At 39.5% G+C, this 22,152-nt stretch overlaps 1 protein-coding gene across 2 annotated transcripts; it reads left to right on the top strand.

Moving 5' to 3' along the window:
* The first annotated feature begins 5,309 nt into the window (after window positions 1-5,309).
* Window positions 5,310-18,808, top strand: LOC128094423 (membrane-spanning 4-domains subfamily A member 6B-like). 2 transcript variants are annotated; one of them, XM_052712801.1, is made up of 7 exons: window positions 5,310-5,421; window positions 7,423-7,585; window positions 8,769-8,903; window positions 12,694-12,750; window positions 15,649-15,852; window positions 17,390-17,491; window positions 18,241-18,808. In XM_052712801.1, the coding sequence occupies exons 2-7, from the start codon at window positions 7,439-7,441 to the stop codon at window positions 18,334-18,336; spliced, it is 741 nt and encodes a 246-aa protein (XP_052568761.1). In that variant the 5' UTR covers window positions 5,310-5,421; window positions 7,423-7,438; the 3' UTR covers window positions 18,337-18,808. The 2 variants fall into 2 exon arrangements, with proteins under 2 accessions (XP_052568761.1, XP_052568762.1); XM_052712802.1 differs by lacking the exon at window positions 8,769-8,903.
* Window positions 18,809-22,152: the final 3,344 nt, after the last annotated feature.

Genomic DNA, 22,152 nt, shown 5'->3' with positions numbered 1-22,152 from the left:
TAACCATTCCATGTAAGAAAAGTGTTCTCTACTGGCTGTCATCATGATAAAGATTTATTTGCAAATTCATTGCTGAGAAGTTACCAGTAGACAGATTGTTTAGGCACATGTGGATATTATGTTTTCCAACAAGTTTTACTAAATGATCTTAGCATTCTTAAAATTTTCCAGGGCATTCTTACTTCAGTTACTGTTTGTTGAATGTTGGTGTTAAATTTCTGGTTGGAAGCAAAGTACAGGCTATCAGGCTAAATTTCCCTGAAAGAAATAAGTGTAAATAAATTCTTAGCCAAAATGATTCTAAATATGTGTCAATATTTACAGTTCATTATGGCATAAGTCTAAAGCCTGTGTTAGTTTGGCATAGCATAGTTTAAATTATTTGCATATCTCCAAGCAGCCAGGATACAAACCTCAGGTACTGATGTGTCCCAAAAGGCAAAAACTTACCAAAACCACAAACCTACTGCTATTTCTTTACTTATAATCTTAAATTAACTTTTTAATATAGTATATCAAGAGAGTTCTCAGAAATAAAACCCTAAAAACATAACAAATGGGACTAGAGACATGGCTCAGCACATAAGAGCCCTTGTTGTTCTTGGAGGGGACCTGGTTTCAGTTCCCAGCACCACGTGGTGGTTCACAACCCTCTTCTGACTTCTAGAGGCACCAGGCACACAAGAGGTGCACATATACACATCACACAAAACAACATGTAAAATGAAATAAATTTATCTATAAAAATAATACATTGGACAAAAATGCAAAGCAATTGATTCAAGACCAGTACCAATAAGAAAATGATTGGTCTAAAGCTGTTTCAAGCAAGAAAAATGAGACACTTTCCCTTAGTGGGGTTACTCAAATGCTAGAGAGTCAGACAAAGCCACAGGCGTGCTTCCAGTAGGTAATCTGTCACACTCAGGACAAATCCTAACACTTTGCCCAATTCTGTTGACTTTCAAGTGGTTCTTTCTTGGTTCTTCGGGTTACTTCCTTGTTCTCATTATGGGAACTGAGTTCTCAGCTAAGGATGAGATGTCTCAGTCAGATCATGAAAGTGCTTATGTTACACTCTCACCCTTTGTTCTCTGAATCTGCTCGACGCTGGAGCAGATGGCCAGGCTGCATTCACAACTTTCCTATTTCCCAATCGCAATTTAGTCACGAGACATTATGAACAAGACCAATACTATTGCAAAACAATGCATCTTTTTCTTCTCCATTTGAAGCACTTGGGAATTTTTTTCAGTTCTTTTCTTACCAAGAGAATAGAAAAGAATAACAGAAAATGTAAGTAGAGGAAAGGAAAACATTTTTCCTCTAACTACAAGGTTTCATTTACTAAACTGTAAAGAATTTGTTCAATGTTCTTATTCTGTCTCCAGAATAAGAACTCTTACTCCAGAAGTGTACTTGGGAGAAAACACAATTCTGAGCTTCTCTCTTGAAAGGACAAGATGCTTTGCCTCTAGTGAGGTGATCTACAAGACTGTTTTCTGTCTCATTTGACACAGAAAGATGACAGAAGATAGCACAGCTTCCATATTTTATTGGAACCTGTCTTAGGGAACCCTACTGTCTCCCCACAGGGGCGATTGCAGCTCTACAGTGAAAAGGGCAGACAGTGATACTGAGATCTAAAGGACAAACAGTGCACTGGTTTAACCAGGAAATTACACACATGCGCCAGAGAAGATGCATCTCAAAAATGTTTGGGCGTAGTTCCAGAATCTACTCCCAGTTTCTTGTTTTGTGTCACAGTCTCACACACATTCCTTCTGGAAAGTCATCGAGGAATAAGTTAGCTTTTATTGTATGTCTACAATCATGAAAACAAGGAGGAAGCTATTGGTGAAATTATTAAGGCCACTCCATGTAGTTAAAAGGAAGATTTATTTAGTGGGTAGCTTATAAATGAAGGGATAGTTAGGTTGTGGGGTCTGGGGAAGGTGTATCCCAGTCCAGCAGTGTTCTCTGGAGCTCTGCTTGGTCAACCTCCACCATCCAGGGCCCAGGAACTGAGAGAGAGCTGGCCCATCTGGATCTCGGGTCTGCAGGGGTCCTCCCTTGGCCTTACCTTGTAGGCTTGACAGTTGCTGAAACCTCAATGGGGGTTGGAACTTCCAGATCAAAGCTGGAATGGCTACCCATACAGGAAGCAGACTGGGAATTTAACAAACATAATCGGGCAATATTTGGCTCATAGTTCTTTTTAAAATCTCCAACAACTATAGTTAGGCATTATGTACATCCACCAAATCTACCTCTCTCTCTGTGTCTCTCTCTTTCTCTCCATATACATATATATATATATATATATATATATATATATAGATAGATAGATAGATAGATAGATAGATAGATAATTTTTTAACTTTCTTTTTTTTGTTTTTTAATAAATATTTTTATTTTATAGTTAATTTAATTTTACATATCAGCCATGGATTCCCCTTTCCTCACTCTTCCCACCTCCAGCCTTACCCCCCCCCAACCCTTCCCCCTATTCCCACCTCCTCCAAGGCAAGGTCTCCCCTGGAAAGTCAGTCCAGCCTGGTAGATTCAGTTGAGGCAGGTCCAGGCCCCTCCTCCCTGCACCAAGGCTGAGCAAATTGTCTCTCCATAGGCCCTAGGTTCCAAAAAACAAGCACATGCACCATGGACAGGTCGTGGTCCCACTCCCTGGGGGCCTCCTAAACAGTTCCCTCTGGATAAGTGACACAATTTTCTAATGTTCTATGTGGAAATATTTTGCATCATCACTGATAATGGTTTTTCAAAGACATAAAGTTTTACCAAAAAGATGCATCCTGTTGATTCATCAGTACATTCACTGACACAGTTATTGTTCAGTGGTGATTACCAATTGGTGACTAGTAGGTATTAAGTCACTCAGTCTATTGAGTTGGATAGGTAAAATCAGAGAACCTATGAGTATATCTGTGATTCAGAAAGACATGTGTGATGAATGAATAATAAACTGATGATGAATAAATTGATGAATATGAATTTAAAGGCAGTCAATGGAAATGACAAGAAATGATCATATATAACACATGTAGATAAACATCTACTCCACATTTGGTAGCTCTGGGCATGTGTGCCTAGATCCCAGCACAAGAACAGTCTCCATTACATAGAGAGTTAGAAGCCAACCTGGGCTACACAGGATCCTACATCAAAAGACCAAAGAGGAAATTGGTTCAAGCTGTTAACACCTTAAAAGATAGTTAAACAGACAACAGTTTGACTGATATACTGAGTGTTTGAGTCTTTAATAAAGCTAAATATTGATAACATTGTGGAGGAGGGAAGCAGTGATATAGGAATCTGAATGGTGAAGAGTATGAGAGACTAAATATAGAAGCTTAGTTTTAGATTTTTATTCTGAGATGGTTATGAGATGTGATTATTACATGAAGAAGATTAAGATGCTAGGAGAATTATTTTGAGATAGAATTAAGGCAAGTTAAACTCCACATGCCTATACTTAGAAAGGGAAAATAAGGATCAAATCCAGAAAGCATAGCAACTAGAAAAGCATATTACAAAACATCAGACAGCAGGTAGTCTATGGTGGAGAAGAGTTAAGCAAAGAGAAAATGATTAATCACCAGAGACGGTACATGTTGGCTTGGGAAAAAAGAGAAAACAGCAATCCTAAATGAAGGCAGAATGTGAAGAGGCGTTTCCCATTGGGGGTGATGGGCAGAGGAGCAGAACATTTGCTAAGGTGCTTAGAGAGAATAGGAGATTGTGAATAGTGGAGCCTAGATGACTAAACAGAACATGTTATTGCTAATGATTTTCTTATCTCCAGGTACAGGTGCTGGATTCTGAGGGTATAAGGGCAGGATGGAACTAAGCTGAGACTAGAGAGAGCAGCTTTTTGTCCAGAGTGTAAAAGTCCCCTCTCCAAATAAAGCACAAAAGCCCTAGGATGGGGAGAAGAGGAGATTGATGGTGGAAATGGATGGATGGGGAAAATGTCCTTATGTACACTTAAAATTGTGAGAGCATGGAGATGAAAAATAGACTGGAGAGGAATCTTGAGTAGACAGATTTAACTAGTTTATTAGCAAATTCTCCTGCAAACCAAAGTGGGTGTTTTTGCCCCCAAGAGGCCACACTTCTACTTTGTCAAAGCTCCGAAGAGTAGCTGTATCTCACCAATTAACTGGGTCCTGGGACAGTGAGGAGGGCACAGGGCATGATGGGTAAAGGACAGTGGCCACAGGCTTCCTGGGAAAGGAGAATAAACACCAGCTCAGAAAGCCCCTTTCTACAGATTTCTTAGAGAATCCAGTCTCCCAATCTTCTCTAGAATTGAAGCAGGACTTATTCAGAAGAGTTCGTACAGGTACTTCAGGATCCACAACCCTCTGATGTGACAGTGACAGCTCATACTGGATCCCTGGGTTCTTTCTGGAAGTTTCCAGAATGTGGCTGTAAAGTTGCTGCATCTGGCTCTGGTTCCCCTGTACAATTAATTACTGTCAAAGTCAGCTTCTGAACTGTGCCTGAAAGCCACAAGGACATCTGTCTTCATGACAGCATCCTGAGTGTGGGATTGCTGAAGTCATTCATGGTGTGTTGAAACTTTCCCACTTGCTCCTGTCCTGATATGTTACTTTCCTAATAGTGTCCAGTTATTCCCTGGGCACCTCCACAGTCAGAGAAGTCCAGTGGTCTAGAAGTAAGTTAGAAGATGAAAATTAGAAGAGCTCTAAAGTGGGTAGCAATCAATGAGTACTGCAAGGTTGCTTGTAGCTTTTTCAGAGGCTGAGGAATTAGTAAATATATATATGTAAAAAAGTACCGAAAGTATTGTAATATGTTCAACTTTTACCATTGATTATATATTATTAAATATTCTTTCAAAGCCTAAGGTCATGATTACTATTATCATTATACTTTATTGTATATTGTGAAATGTTTCATTTATCAATATTACTATGTCTGGAAATATCATTAGTAATCACTACAGTTCATTAAATACTACTTAGAAGCAAGACAGGCCTTTCAAAGACACTTTCTCTCATCTCATGGGTTTCCCCAGCTTGTTGTTGTTCTCTCTTTAACTCTTCGACAACTAAAGTTCAAGAACGTAGACTTGGGCATTACCTGGAGCTGGTGGGTTTGGAGCTCACCACCCCACACGCTTCCAGCACTGTTTAGATTGGTGATTTTTCTGAAGTTCTGGGGAATTTCAGAAACAGGAAGTGCAGCTACATTCGCATGGCCACAGTCTGTAAGCATCACATCCTGTGTGGTAGTTAACACTGAAAGAGGAAGCACTGGAGAGAGTCAGAACTTCACGAGTAAGAACCAAGGATCAGACTGAGAGAACCCAGCACTAAAATCTCTTGGGAATCCTGAGAGCCCTGAGGGGGCAGACAGAGAGGCACACAGGCTCAGGTAGGCAACCCTGAAGAGGCTTTCTCCTGTGCAGCACTCTCTTTCTGGGTCCTCATTAGGGGAAATTGTTGATGCTTATGAAAGAGATTGAGACCCCGGGGCACTTCAGAACTAAATGGGTAAAGGGACAGGGCATCTGACTTACCTCTGTCCCTGCTGTTTCAAGCCTCATGATCTTGCTGGTCACTGCCCTAAGACCATGTGATTAATGGGAGCAGAACTCCTGTACCTGCAAAGGCTCTGAGGCCATTCACTAACTGGGCAGCCTAAGGGCTGAGAATGGCACAGAGAAAAGAGAGCCAAGCTGATGTTTTTCTGTTGGCTTAGTGGCTACAATGAATCTACGGATATTTTAATTACCATCTGCCACCACACAGCCCCTCAGTCAGCACCCTGCTGGCCACTCAGGTCATGGCCTGGCAGGACTTCTGGTCCCATGGCCATGGCTCTGCTGCAGCCGCCATATGTAGGTTTGATTTAAGTCGCTATCATTGTATTTACCAATAAGAGGCAGAAATCAAAGGCTGGCCTGAAAACCTGCTAGTCAGAGAGGCTGATTAGCAAATAGCTGACCTTGCTTTTTGGCCAGAAACTCCACAATAGACACGTCTTTTCCCTCGTCCCAGAACTAAGAGGAAGCTCAAACTACAGTCGCTACTCTTTCCTCCCTGTACATCTTCACTATCCAAATTCCTGGCTTCTCTATGGCCAATTCCAGTCAGCTAGTCACTGGCTCTGGCCCCTGATTCAAGGTATAACTTTATTGGGCAGGCTTAGGAGGGTAAGAGTGCGATCAAAATATCCCACAACACCAAGCTGAGCTTAGAAACCAATTCCACAGGCAACTCGGTCCTTTCAGTTAACAAGGACATGGTTCTAACCTTGAACCTCAGGTTATTATGACTTTAGGACCCCACACCACTGCATCCAGATGCTTCTTCACACTAAAGAGAATCAGACACAGGATGCTGTTGACAGATGAGAAAATAGGGAGAGGAACCAGAGTCAAAGACAGCTGGGGTCCAGCACCCAACTGTGTGTAGGCAACTGATTAATAATAAGAACTTCAAATATTTGTTTAACATTGATTTTATGTCACCATACAAAGCGTGAATTACTTCCACATGTACATCAAAACTTTGACTCTGCATTTTCTTACTGATTATGATTTTATTCATCTACAATAAGGATTATTTCGAGGACTGAAAACATTGCAAGATCACTTCTACTAAAATATGATAAAATATGAAGTGCTAATTCTAAAAATGGTACTATTAGACTCACAAAATACACAAATGGGATTAAGTATTTTGAGTACTATTAAGCATGAATTGGAAAACATTGAAGGTTGAATTTTAATATCTTATGATGAGCTTAGTAACTTGAGGGTAAAAGTAATTGAATAAAGAAAATGCACTTGAACTAGGTAGAATTGAGGAAAGAGCTGGAGCTACATTTTGCAAATTTTTTGTGAACATTTAGGTATGGACATAGGAACCTCTGGGGATTCATGCTGTCCCATCCTTATGTTCATTATCTAAAATAAAAAAAAATCAGTGGGCTGTGTCTACCTCTATGGGAAAAGACCTCAGGAACCCAAGGTATGGTGGTTTTTCATTTCTCTATACCACCAGCTTCTTCTGACAGAGAACAGGTCCAAGAATCCAGGGAGGTGCACAGTCTGGGAGTTGGCAGTATAACCTGGGAGCATGGTTTGTTTCTTGTTTTGTTTCATTGGTTGGTTGGATTTTTTTTGTATTCAGAGTAAAGTATTTAATTTTTTATTGAAAATTCATGCAATATATTCTGGTCCTCCCTTCCCATTAATCTTCAAACCCTCTCTCTCTCTCCCTCTCATTCTCAAACAAATAGGCAAATAAAAGCAAACAACCGAACATAAAACAAAACCAATCAACCAACCAACCAAACAAACCAAAACAACAACAAACTCCTACAATGATCACAGTTCTTTTAAAGAGCTCAGTGCATTTTCTCTTCCAGCCCTGGAAGCTCCATCATGATCCCACAAATTGTGACCAATGAGACTGTCACAGTGATTTCACCAAATGGAGCCAACTTTCCCCAAACAGACAAGCCCCAGCCTACCGAGCAGAAGCAAGACAGCCTGAAGAAACATCTAAGGGCAGAGGTCAAAGTGATTGCGGTAAATCCAGCTCAGAATGCTCTGGGGTGGGTGGAGGGCAGAAAGAGGAGACACTGTGTCTTGGGACTAGAAATAGATTTGGGGTATGGAAAGCCTTTGGGTTTTTTTGTTTTTGGTTTTTTTTGTGGTTTTTTGAGACAGGGTTTCTCTGTGTAGCTTGGCGCCTTTGTAGACTAGTAGAAAGCCTTTGGCAAGCTGCTTATACCTCCAAGACTTTCCAAAAAATGACAAGTATTTCCCCTTATTGCAAATATGTGTCTCTGAGATTTTGTTATTTAAATCATTTTTTGTTTTCATTTTTGGAGAGTACTTGCTAGTATTTTATTTATAAAAATAATTTGTAGATACATTATCGGTGCTCACTGAGTGTAGAATACCCTTCTCCTCTTTAGAGAGAAGAGATGGCACAAAACACCATTGGCTTGCCTCTCTGTGCTCATCCCAGACTAACTAAAGGGACATTTTTGGGTAAAGGGAAGATATGAGAAAGAACATATTTTACGTGCTGTTTTTCAGTGTTGTCTGTCCTAACACTATCTTCATGGGCCTCTGTGTCACCCAGTTTCAGAACTTAATGGAACTGATGGCTTTACCTTGGGCATACCATCATCTGGATTCCTTTGAACTACATGTAACAAAACTTTAAAAATTGCTTAACCAAACTTATAGGGCTGTGAGTCTATGAGGGAAAGGAGGATGTCAGGAAGACAAACTTGCCCTTTTAGTACAGAGCTCTAGGGACCCCCAGACACATGGACGGAAACCTCTGTGGAGCTGGGCAGATAGGCTGGTTGTATGATGTGTTCTATGGGCTCTGGGTGAGGAGGAAGAGGTTTCCACCAGAAAGTGCTCAGGGTGGAAGGACTTTCAGATCACTCTTCTTCCCACTAGAGGGAGCAGGAGACTAGCTAACTGGGGACTCAAAGCTCAGCCCCAGCCAAGAGATGCTAGGAAGGGTCTTGAGCATGCAAGGGGGGTGTGGACAAAAATACCTTAAGGTGGCCTGAGGCTGTGGCAGAACCACATGCCCTACAGAATGAAATTTCCTCTCTCACACCCCAGAGCTTTTACAGTGCTAACAGTGATGTTGTAGAAGGTGAAAATACATCAGCACCATGGGAGGAGTGGAGAGGTTCTGCTTGTCATTGCTGGCTTTAATCTCCCATCTCTCTTCCTTCAACAGGCGATCCAGATCATGTGTGGTGTGATGGTGTTGAGTCTCGGCATCATTTTGGCATCTGTCCCCACAGTCCCACACTTTACCCCAGTGTTTTCTGTCCTGTTAAAATCTGGCTATCCATTTGTAGGAGCCTTGTTTGTAAGTAGAGTTTTATGGGGAGCCAGCTGGGGAGAACAGAGGAAGGAGAGGTCACCTATCTCAATTTCTGTTTACTTTGAGAACGAGGTCGATGGTAGATTTTGTTCTTCTGTATATCACCCACAGACAATCCTGGTGTATTGGGGCAGAGGTTATACCATTCTGAAGATTCTATTCATCTACTTCAAATAAGCATTTCTGTTAATATCACCTTTTCATCTCAACCTGTTGAGCTATGATGAGTATAGAGGCTGAGTAGGTTTAGGGAAAAGTCCAGAGAGTGGAATCCACATGGTCTAGAGCTTTCTGTATAGTGCAGTGACACCCAGTGGACCACCCTGCAGGAAGAATCATTTTTAGAATCTGGCTCTGTTGGAGGCACTTGAGGTGATAGACTAGAAATTCTTCAGAGACTGCTCTATGTCTGGGGTCAGGAGAACACGAAGATCCTTGTCTCAGAGGACAGCTCTCCTCTAGATTGATTTGGATGAGTCTCAGGCACAAGTGAGGTTTCCTGTCCCTGTGGCTTCCCATCTGCTTACTGCCGCTCAGAAATGTTTTTTTTTCCTCCTTTCCTATGTTTCTTTCTTTGATGCATCCACAGCTCCACCTTTCCTTCTGTTGTGCCGATGATTTTTGCGTTAGTCATCTCAGGCCAATACAACGTCTGATTCCACCAGTTTTTCATGAATGTCCTCTGTCCCAGGTTCCATTCAAAGACACTGCATTCCACTAGTTGTTCCAGAGTCTCCACTAGACTTCCTCATTTGGATCTTCTCAGGCTTTCCCTATCCTTGGTGACTTTGACAGTTTCTGAGTTGTGCTGGTTAGGATTTTGTGAAATATTTCTACGTTTGAATTTGTCTGATATCTTCTTAATCTTTAAGTGAGCACAGAATGGTGACTGTTCAGGTGACAGCAGTGATATGCCATACTGTCTGGTTCTATGAAGGGTGCATACTGTTTACATCATTTCACTGTTGACTTAACCTGGATCATGGGGCTGATGTGGTGATTCCTAGGTCAGGCTGTTACTTTATTTTTTCCTCCTCTCCATATTGTGCTCTTTACATATCACTAGCATCCGTTGCATTAATAGAGGCACTTGGTAACTGTTAGTTTTATTTATTTTTTAATAAATAAAAGAGTCATATTGAAAGACTCTGCATGTGAGGCTGTGGATGTAGCTCAGCAGTTGAACACATGCATAGAACGCACAGACCCTAGCATCACAGAGATAAAGACTCAGCATTCAACACAATATTTTATAATATACACCATTTACATTATATTAGCTTTCACAAGTTATGTAGAAACAAATTAAATCATAAAGTAGAATATTCATATTCATATGTATCTGCTGATTACATATGAATAATAGGGATAATTATGCAATAATATTATTACATAATAGGGAACTAAGTAACTACAGACATTGGTAACACAGGGTTCTAACACTAACATCCACAAACTCCAATGGTTAATGATGAGAGGATTAGGAAATGCATGAGTGCTTCCAGCTAAAATTCACTATGGGTCAGTAGGACTTTTAAAAAGTAGATATGAGGTATTAAAAGACAGTTATTTCTATATAAACCTAGAAGAAATAGCTGCCATAATGACATTTGTCCTTACCCAAATAAAGAATACACCTTCTGTTTGCAATGAGAGTATATAAGACAATTTTCTGCAGTTCAAGAAATGACATTACCAGACAACTGCCAGCACATTGTTTGACTTCTAGGACTTCAGAATTGTTTATGTTTCTTTTCTAAATCACCTCACGAAGATATGTTACATCAGTTCCAAGAATCCAAGATGGTAAGCATGAGTAGATGTACATAGTATTGAAATTTCATGTAGTTTATTATTGAAGAATAAGGTAGAAAGTGTACACTGTCATTTTCTTTGTAGATCCATTAATATTTTTTAGCTAAGAGCATAACAAAAAATCATCAGTAAATTTTCAGTACAATTATAATAATTTTCCATATGTATTTTAGTCTGTGAATGGCTGAGTTTAGATGTAAAATTCACCAGTATGAAAGGTTCACTCTATTCATATTTCTTATAAATACTCTACAATTTTAATCCTCATATCATTTATTATAATTTTTAAGTTTCCAGTATGTATTTAGTCAGCTATTTTATTAAATGAAAGCAGCAACTAAATGATAATTAAAATTAAGGGTAACTTTTTTCCTTCTATGTCAGGGAGCATAGATTCAAAACGAGGAAACGGTTAGTTACTTCCTTTGGGAAGACATACTAGTCCAGGCTATTGCAACCTGTCCTAGCCTCTGGTGCCTCCAGACTTCACTCATCTCAGGGGCTTGTAGATACAGGACTCTAATATCTTTATTGATTGTTTTCCCACAACCACATTAATACTTCATGCCTCATTCCTTCTCATTATACTCTTCCTCATTTCTCTTTCCTATTCAAATACAGAAACACACTTCTTTAGTATGACCACTTTTTAAACTTCAGTAATTGTGCCTGTAATGATCCTGTTTTCAAATATTGTTGCTTGTTGATTTATAGAGATAGAAACCTCAACATCTTAGGTGACACAAAAATGAGAGAAAATGTTGAGGATGCCATACTATGTAAGGTGGCTCCCCACTTTCTGAGTTGGTTTCTCTGTTTCTACACACTTCCCTCACTACTACCTCTTACACAGCTCCGGGGCACTGATAATGACTCTGTCTCTCTAAACTGCAATTTTCCCATATGTCCTATGAAAATAATAGTTCCAACCTTGAGGCACTCTGTGAAGACCAAAGTGTATTAACATGAATAAATTTAAAGCAGTGGAATTAAAAAAAAAAAGACTCAGCATTCATTTATGTGGATAAGCTACTTAACTTTGGAGAATAGAAATCATAAAATTTCTAGCTTTTTTTAACATTTCTAAAGATTGTTTGCTACTTGATTTCCTTTAATTTATTGGACGAGAGAACTATTTCTTGATTTTCTGAATCATGTTAAGGGTTTCTCATCATCCAACCTTATGCTTCCTTTTGTTCTCATTTCGCATAGTCTCTAGGACCAGCCACTGAAAGTTCTATTTCTTTTCTTCTGTGCTTGTTAATATCTTCCCTTATTCAAAACAAAACAACAACAACAAAACTAGTGCAAGTTGATCTCGAACTATCACAAAAATCTGAAGAAAGATGTACTCTCCCAAACTCATTTTAGGACACCAGCCTTGTCTTGACACTAGGATAATGGTGTAATGCCAGCCAAGAGCATGACCGGAAATGGATAGTGGGCCAACATTCTAAAGGATGGTAGCTGCAAAACTCCTCGAGAAAATACTAGCACATTGAAAACTGCATGTTAAAAAGATACTGCAACATGTTCAAATGAGATTTACTGAGAGAAGTTTGCATAGTTTATACAGAGTGGCATAGCTCTTTTAATGAAAGAGGGGACAAAAATCCCATAGCTGTTTTCCATTCTCTCTCCCCGTAGGCCAATGCCTCAGGATCTAAAAAGCATCTGATTCTGAAATTTTCCTTTCAAATTAACAAAATATGTTTTTATTACCTCTTAAAGTTTTTTTTTATCAATTTTAATGGGATAGATTTCTGTTCTAATCTACCTAGTCTTGTGTTTTCTGAATAGTACATGGGCAAAGATACTCCTCTGGGAACCCAAGTTTATCATTGGTCATTTGTTCTTTGAGGATTTCCCATGGAAGTTTGTCATAAAACCCAGAGAGTAATGCTATAGTCACTTTGTACATAGAAATTGATGTGATAATACTTTTCTCTTGTCTGAGCAGTTTATCATCTCTGGAATTCTGTCAGTTATCACGAAGACAAAGTCAACCAAGTCTTTGGTGAGTACAAGAGTCACAACCCTCACCGATGGTGATGAAACCCAGACCCTTCACGGTCAAGCTTTCCACGTTGAAATTACAAACTGGGAATCCGTGGCTGATATGTAAAATTAAATTAAATTATAAAATTTAAAAAAAATAAAAAAATGAAAAAATAATAATTACTTGTTCTCTACATGGGCTAATTCTGGGTTCTCCATATCCCTGTATAGAGCATATTCTTCCTGTCATGGTGACCAAAATTATAGTGTGCCTTATGCCCGAGACCAGTGCCAAGGAATCTCATGTAAAACTCCTGCTTTCTTATGATCCCATTGTGTAGGCAGCAGGCTCTGATAATTAACCTTGATCATCAACTTGACCTGATTGAGGAGCACCTAGGAGATTAATAAAGACCTCCCAGGCTGTTCTATTTCCAAAATGTGATACTGTCATTCCTTAGCATAAATACCCAGATGGAATAAACAGGGGGAGTTGAAATGTGCTTAGCATAGATATCCTCTCACTCTGCTTCCACGACCACCATGGCAACCATGACTACCATGCTGTGAGCTGTTCTGTTCTGCCACACCAACCCCACAATGATGGGCTGAGACTCTGAACCTGTGAACAAAATATATTTTGGTGCTTAAGTTGTTTATATGAGGCATTTTGTCATAGCAATGAAAAGTCTAACATAAAAGCTTTCAAATTTTACTCTTTAGTAATGAAGCTAATGTCCTTGTTTTTAAAGAGTTGTATTTGTTGTGGGTATACTATATAATCTCACCACTTAAAATCCATGAAAAGTCCCAGACAAAATGTTCACATGAGAATCATCTCTCATTTATATCTCCATAAAGGTAATGTTTTTGCTGGGATTGAGTATACATTTTTGAACAGAATATTTGAATTCAGAAAGTCTCAGTAGTTATGTGTTTTGGCTAATAATTCGGCTTTACTGACTTTTAACTTTTTCCAGGGTCAAACTGAAGTCACTGAGGGAAGAAAGACGGACTATAGGAAGAATTTTTTGAGATATGTAAAGATACACTTAGTCATCAGTCAACTCACATTCCTCAAGGAGTTGATTCAGGAAGTCATGGAAGAGAATACCATGTAATGCAACATCTTGGGGATTCAGTAGTTAAGATCTGACTAAACCAGTCTCTCAAATATACAGAGTACTACTTACTTTTCTGTTGCTGTGGTAAAATACCACATCTAAAACAATGGAGGATATAGGTGGTCTCTAGGTAGAATAAGGCTCATGAAAGACATTTAAGCTATGCTGGAGAATGTTCTTTTCATCCTATGTATGGAAACTAAAGAAGAATGTCAGCTAGAATAAACCTAGTTTGTTCTAAGAACATACATACGATCAGCATCCTGATATCAACCATTGTTAGAGGAGTCCAAGAGTTTGACTTTAGTCACTATTTGTGGAAAGTAGCACTCAAAAGCATCAAATCATGAGTGATTTGTACAATCAGTCTAAAATATAAGTATCCTGAAATTAAATCACACTCCAGTGCAAGATACCTTGGTACACCCTGGAAATACTTACCTGTAACCATAGCTTTCAGACAGGTCTTAGCTCAACTTTCATTTTCTGTAAGTTAAGGAAGAAAGGAAGCCACTATTGAGAAAAGTTTATTTATTTTGCTGACACTATGAACATTGTAGAGATGAGATACAAAGTGAACATTGGGACTGAGTACTCAAGAACAATGAAAGACCGTGGAACTCTGGCACTGTGGCCTCAATTTACCAACATCTAATTCCAAATCTGTTTCTTTCTGTCTCGCACTGTGTCCACAAATAACAATATCCTTAGTCACATGTCTAGATTTCTATCTACATCCACCTACACATGGCCCTGGTTATAGCCGATCATAAGCCTTTCCAGACTTTCAAAGCCTACTTGACACTGAGAACAAAGTCCCCACACTCAACATTCGTCATATGAGCTTCTGAGGTAGTATTCAGGAATGAACTGCTTTACCTGCCTTTTCTGTGTGGTTGATGCATCCATGTGTGGGGTGTGGTCAGAGTATGTTATTCTGAGTATATTAGGTGGTATTAGGTGTGTCCAAGTTCAACTCTTGGGATAACTCAAATCCAAAAGAGGAATGCTTTGTTTGGGCTCAAAATTTGGAGGTTCAATAGTGCATGCTTTTGGTGGATCCATTTGTTCTGAGCTTGGAGATAGGCAGTGAGTGTCTCATGCTGAGAGAGCAAAGCTGTGTGCCACACGGCAGCAAGGAAGAAAAGAGAGATTAAGATGAAGGTACCGTTTCTGATATACCCCCTTTGTAGGCTCTTCTCTGATGACCAACCTCTGATCAGGAGGTGAGGCCCAGTACTTCCTAGAGGTTCTGACATCTCACAGTAACATTTACCTGGGGACCAGGTCTTTAATACGTGGGTCTCAGGCTGCAAGAATTCCAAACTGTAGCACTGAGGATGTGGAGGGACAGGAAACACAGCTGGTGTCTGCACCACCTCCTTTGCTCACACTGTCTTGAGAATTTTCCAGTTTTTCATTGTGGGGTTCCATTAAAAGTCATGGGTGAAGATTTTCCAGGGGAATATATTCTTTCTCTTCATTGAAATCCTGTTTGCCCACCCAACTGCCATTTATGCTTTGGGTTGGTGTGTTCCTAGACATTCTTTGGGCCAGATACATGTGGTAGAGGTTGGGTAAAGTGGTCTGAGCAAATATTATCTAGGAAATGGAGCCTAGGGAACATAAGGATGGAAAAGCAGGGCCTCTCCTCTTTCTAGTGATCACAATTACGACTTAGGGAGAATAGGGAAATAAATTATTAATCTCTCAGCTGCTAATGAAGACAAATGAAGAATTGTGGTGCAACATCTTGGAAAAGAGGTGTAAGTGTAACCTGTTGCTCGTTTCAGGTGGATGGCAGCCTGACTATGAACATCCTGAGTGTTTTATTTGCTTTCATCGGTATCATTATCCTCTCTGTCAGCCTGGCTGGTTTGCATCCTGCCTCAGAGCAGTGTGAGCAGAACAAGCCACCTAAACCAACTCAACAGTTTTACTACCATCGTTCCTTCGAAGTCAGCAATGACTGCTCTACCCCCAAGGCTGTTTTGACTGTAAGTATTTCTAAAGACTGCATTGAAAGTTTTTAGTTTTTACAAAATAGTGATCTTTTTCCTATCTTTGAAAATCTTTCACTCTGTCTGGTTGGAGATCTTAGGGGAAAGTCAGGGCTGAATAAAGTAAAGGTAAAGAAGAGCATGGGATTAAAAGTCTAGAATAAGGGTTTACGTGGTAATAGCGAGAAGTTGTGGGAAAATTGCCAAATAATGTAGGGGATGAAACCATAAAGGTTGTTATTGGAGCTTCTTAAGAATTGAAAAAAAAGTTTCAACTTTAGAAGCATGAATTATGAGAGCTGAAACCAAGAACTTTGACCCATTCCATTTTATTACAAGCAAGCAATGCAGTATGACTAATAGTAATAATATACCTTCTATCAGAACATCCAGTGACACACATTTGGCCCCCAACACGTAGAGAGAAAATCTGGAAAGACAACAGTGAAGATACTGCAGAATATTTATTCCCTTAGGACAATAAAAGTAAGAAAAAGCAATCTGGAAAGTGGCCAGATGGTCAAGTCTGGTCATCCTCAGGCTTTCTCAGTTCCTTGCAGAGTTGGACTCAGTGAGTCTTCCTTATTAAGAAACCACAATAAGAAAGGGTATATTCAAATTAGATACAGAACAATGGGAGTAAATTACCATCTGAAATAACTAAGCCTGACTTTAGAAACCTGAAGCATTGAGGAGGAATCTGCATGGACCACAAAGCATGAGAACATGTTGGGATAATTTCACATTGTAAGTCAGAGAGAGTGGGTTGAGTGTATTTGCTGGGACAGTGTCTAGGTAATGGAGGCATGCTCTATCTCCTCTCTGCCTGTGTGTGCACAAATGAAGAGTGTAAAGTATGACATTCATCTTCCTTCCTATCAAGCAGCCTTCATAAAGACAGAAGTCAAGGACTGTGTTTTCTTAACCTAAGCACTTTTGGGGCTGATTTGTGATGTTACAAACTACAGAAATTGGGTTGTTTTTCTGCATTTTACCATTGCAAAAAGGCCAAAGAATTATAACCCAAAGAAGAAGGTTCTATCAGTGATGACTTTTAAAAACAGCTGGCACAGTCAGAACATCACTTGCCCTCACAAGTCTCTGTGGAAGAAATATACACATATATGATAAGTGAGCTGCCAGAAGCCAGAGAAGCAGAGACTTGCTCAGCTTCCCACTAAGGGAATCAAGAGCAGGAACTGCTGACTGTCCTGGCAGTCTCTAGTCCTCTCTTCTCCCTCATTGATGTGAACAGGGTAGTCAGGGATCCCTTCCCAAGGTGAGAAGGTGAGAAGAAGTGGCATGAAACAGCTTCATTGACTTAGTTTGTCTTTTTCACCCACTTCTCCTCAAGGAATGAAGAGACTAGGCATCGATTTAAGCCTAGTTTTGGGGAATCCATTTCACTTCTTCATGGTGTCCTTTTCTTCACTCTCTGATAGTGGAGATGGTTTCATCTCTACAGTCACTTCCCACCAAGGCATGCAGGCTTTAGCTGACACAGTTACTCCAAACTCTCTTCTCCTGAATTTAGGGAGCCCTCTTGTTGATGCTGATCTGCAGTGTGTTGGAACTTGGTATGGCTGTGCTCACTACCATGTTGTGGTGGGAACAGGATCACTCTGACTTCTCTCGGGTGAGTATGTTACAGGCCTCCCAGAATCTTGTCTGGTGTTCCTCTGGGATGTGCTGATCTATGCCATGAATGCAGATAGAATAATCAATTACCATGATGTGAACATTTCATTTGGACAGGAAGGTAGGATAGCAGGTGAAGGGGTAGAAGGTAATTGTGTAGATGATGTGGATTATCTGGACATGAAAACAGGTGACCCTAGCACATTACCTGGTTCTTTCCTTCCCTTTTGCAAACAAAGGAACTGAGGCTCTAAGAAGTTAAATTTGTCTCCTGGGATTATGTTGTTTGCTGGAGCCGATGCCTCCCTTCTAAGTAGGAATACTTTCTCCTACAGAGACAAGTCTCATTAAAATCCTTGACTTGGTAAAGACCAATTGCACACTTGAATTTTTCCTACATCAAAGATACTAAGGCAATGACGTTTAATAATTGAGTATAACCCTTCTCAGCCAGCTCTCAGAGTGCATGTCTTCAGTAACTGAACCAAAGAGGTTTACTCTAACCAGATCCTTAGCTAGAGTATAGAATGAAGATTAGATGATATGCATTAAATATGTGCATAACTTAATGAGGTGGTATTCTCATCTTGGAACAGCTAAAAATTCTATGTACAACACTGAATGAAATTCTATCATGTATCTACATGTGTCTATGTATCTATCTACCTTCCTAAGTGTATACACATATATACATTTCTGTATATATATTCATTTGTAATCTGAAATCACATATGCTCTTTATTCTAGAATGTGATTTTCCTGTCTCGTAACTCAAATAATGGATCCAACATGGAATCAAAGTCACTTTGTAACCCTGCATATGAGAAACAATTAGTTTCTTAAGAATAAAAAAAAATTGGAGCTCTACAGCAGAGAGTCCATCTTCATGCTAATGCAGAAAATCCAGCCATCACAAGGCAGCAATGCTTAAGGTTCCTAAAATGTGGCTGTTTAAAAAGTGAATACCAGTAATGTGTTGAATGGGTGTGTTCAGTGACTCACTCTTGATTTTCATGATCTTGGATCATCCAAAGCTCAGACTTGCAAATAGTGGCCAAAGAGACACAGGTATTTCTTGGAAATCTAAAATAATGTTTCAGGGGATTGTGGTAGAACAAAGGAGTAACATTTTCTTGTCCCCTAATAGTGAACAACAATTGTTAACCATTTGGTCCCTGTGTTCAGAATCTCTGTGTTGGCATGGGTCTTTCATCATATCAAATTTATTCATTAGTACATAGAAACAAGTGACCTGCAATAAAGTCTCAAGATCTATACATGCTGTTTGTTTCAAAATAAAGTATTTCTGTGATTATATGGTCTATTTGTAACAGTTTTTGTTGTTGTTTTGCCTTTAAGCACAGATAAAGCCCCCTGTGATACATAAACCCATCATTTTGATATCCCTCTGTTGTCTATCAATAAAAAAAAGACATGGAAAGACAACTTGGAATATAACTCTGTCGTGTGTGTGTGTGTGTGTGTGTGTGTGTGTGTGTGTGTGTGTGTGTGTTAAACTGAATCTGAATGAACATTCAAAGGTTAGCAATATATTTTTTAGGTGTCATATAACATACCTATTTCTAGGATTACCAGGACAAATAAGAAACATTTCTTCAGTTCTTATAGGAGGCTTGAGAGATGTCTCAGCAGTTAAGGGCACTATTTGGTCCTGTAGAAGACCTGAGTTTAGTGCTCACCACCCAAATGGCATCTCATAAACATATGTAACTTCAGTTCCAGGTTATTTGACCCCCTCCTCTGATCTTTGTGGGTACTAGACATGCATGTGGTGCACAGCCAAACATCCATGTAACATATGCATACAACATAAAAACATATTTAAAAAGAAATTTGTAGTAAAATATGGAAAGTGGAAAATGACAATATAATTAGGATCATATTGTGTAAGTCATTAATGTCTATTTGAGTCCACAACAAAGTATTCTGATTCTTGTTTTCTGCCTAAAATCATTTATAGAACAGGAGAGCCTTTCTTTGAGACATGTTCCCCAGCCCTTGCCTACTGCCAATCATGTGACTTATCTTGCTTCAGGAGAAGAAGGAAGGCCTACCACCTAGGAATCATAGCTGGTGTTTTCATCATTGCATCCCCACTCTAGCTCAGCCGTCACTGTTAGCATCAAAGATTCCAGACAGCTCATGAGCAAGGAGACATCATTACCAACACTACAGAAACTGAAAGGACCTAAAGTCACATAGTGAACACCATTGTGCAAACAGTTTATACAATTAAATGAAATGAGAACAAATAGTAGGAAGATAAAAAAATAATAAAAAGCAACTCAAAAATAACTACTACAGAAGAATTTAAAATATGAATGGTCACATAACAAGTGAAGGAATGGGAGCAATAGTCATAAGAGAGTGTTTCACTGGTGAATTAATTTCAATATTTAAAACAAAATACACCAATCTGAAGGTACATTGGTTCTGTTGGACCTTATAGACAGGTATGGAGAGAAAAGCATTTACAGGATCAGTTGCTGCATGCAGTACCAGGAGATAACTTATCTGACAAATAAATAAATAAATAAATAAATAAATAAATAAATAAATAAATAAATAAATAAGGAATTCACATTGTATAGCAGCAGCAATTTGATCCACCACCTAATTAGACAAAACTGTCATGCTCTAAGGTTTGTCTGTCTTCTGCACAGGCCAAACAGGATAGTTAAACAGAGATGTGGTTGAAACCATTACCTTGCATCTTTCAAATTATTAATGGTGGCATCTCTCTGTAACTTTTCCAAGGACATGATTACTGACCTTGACTCACTATTTTCTCAAGTAGAAGCACATATAACAGCTTCTACTGGCCTTTCTAACCACAATATACCTCACTCCACAGGCCAGGAAACCAATGTGGAGATTCTACCAATTTCTCAGTATATTTACTCCAATTATGCACAGTAATTGAGGATGTAACCACTGGATGCATTTGGGGACACACACACTAGTCTGGTTATATATTTAGAAACAAAATTGAGTTGAAGTCTCATCCTTTCATCAGGACCCCCTCTCACATTTCTGCACCAATTTACAGAAAAATACCACTCATTTTTAATCAGTGCCTTCACTTTGATTACAGACCCCCTTCAAGGCTGAGACACAGCCAATCATATAGTAAGTGATTGTTAGGGACGAATAGGGTATGAATTAATGAAATAGAGAACTAAAATTACCTACCACCATAGTTTAGCCAGGAAGCAGTCTTTTCCCCAGTCGTATGTACTGTTCTCATGCTCACTTAACCCCAGGACCCTTCAGAAAGATGAGCAGCTTCTGCTGTTCCAGGAGGGCAGGACCCAACCACCAGCTGGCCTAGCTGGAAGTCTTTCTCACTCCTTGGGAAGTTCATGGTCAGTAGTATGCTGTCTGTGTAATCCTTGTGTGTCCAACTGCTACTTTTGGTACCAGAGAAAAAAACAGAACACTTTCAAATCTGTTACCATCAGTGCCAATATCAAGCCACAAGGGATTCATGGTTTCTGAGAATAGATAGAAACATATCCAATTTCTGTCTGTTTTAACTAAAGACTCACTGTAGATCTCCTTATAGTCCAAGGAACCAGTTCAAATAAATCATGATGTTTTACAACTGACCTCAGCAATGTGGACAGTGTTAGTGATGTTAAAGCAATGATCCTCAGCCAAAGAAATCTGGGTGATTTCCTCTCAGATTAAAAAGGAAAATGCTAATTGATAACTCATGGCAAGACTTTAGGCATGGCGTTTTCCACTCCTGCCTTTCCTTTAGCTTTATATACACTGACCTTCCCATAGCTCAGTTCCTCTCATTCTCCTCACTGGGCTCCTTCTCAGAGACAAAATAAGAACCTAGGATGAGGTATGGTTTCTTCTTAAATTTGCATATTTTCAGAGAAAAATCACAACAGTTATTGTCCTTTCTACTACATAGACTGTACAGTTCTCATAAAGACTGACTTGCTCTGATGTGGGCATGTGACAGAAACATCACCAAGAGTCCTGTGTTGGCCATCTGCTTCCTGTTGTTTACCTCACTCAACCTCACAGAGGACCATCTGAGGGATTGCAATCATAGTACTCTATCTGTAAGACACCAATCTCTCCCTGCTTTTTACATGCTAATGATATGGACTCAGCCCAAAAGTCCATCAACTAGTGAGTAGATAAGGAATTAATGGCATATATACAGAATCAAGTAATACTTGGCCATAAAGAAAAGTGGAATCCTCTCATTTTCAGAAAAAAATATATATAGAATATGGAGGCATCAAGTCAATAAAATAAGAAAGACACAAGAACACAGTGTTCTCTCATACGTAGAAACAAACAAAGAAACTAAGAGCCCCAATGACGAGAAGAAACCATGGGCCAGCTAGGCACCATTAGGACAGGATGGTTGGAGATGGACACACACATGCTTGCCCAGGGGCTTTGCCCTAGGTGGAAGGAAGAAACCATGGGCCTGTCTAACACCAATAGGACTGGGTGGTTGGATGCCATTGTGGCAAGCAAATATGTGGCGGGGTATTGAAGAATAAGAGGGGCAGAATTGTTCATGTTGTATGGAGAGAGTCAGATCTGAGAGGTAAAGGCATGGAGGAATGGGCTGATGTGGGAGGCCTGCTTGCCACCCAAGGCCAAGGT

The sequence above is a fragment of the Peromyscus californicus genome, unplaced genomic scaffold (genome assembly GCF_007827085.1).
Source record: "Peromyscus californicus insignis strain IS unplaced genomic scaffold, ASM782708v3 Scaffold_4__1_contigs__length_199733344, whole genome shotgun sequence".
Classification (NCBI taxonomy): domain Eukaryota; kingdom Metazoa; phylum Chordata; class Mammalia; order Rodentia; family Cricetidae; genus Peromyscus; species Peromyscus californicus.
Note: the sequence above shows the minus strand (reverse complement) of the source record. Positions and strands in the feature narration are given on the sequence as shown.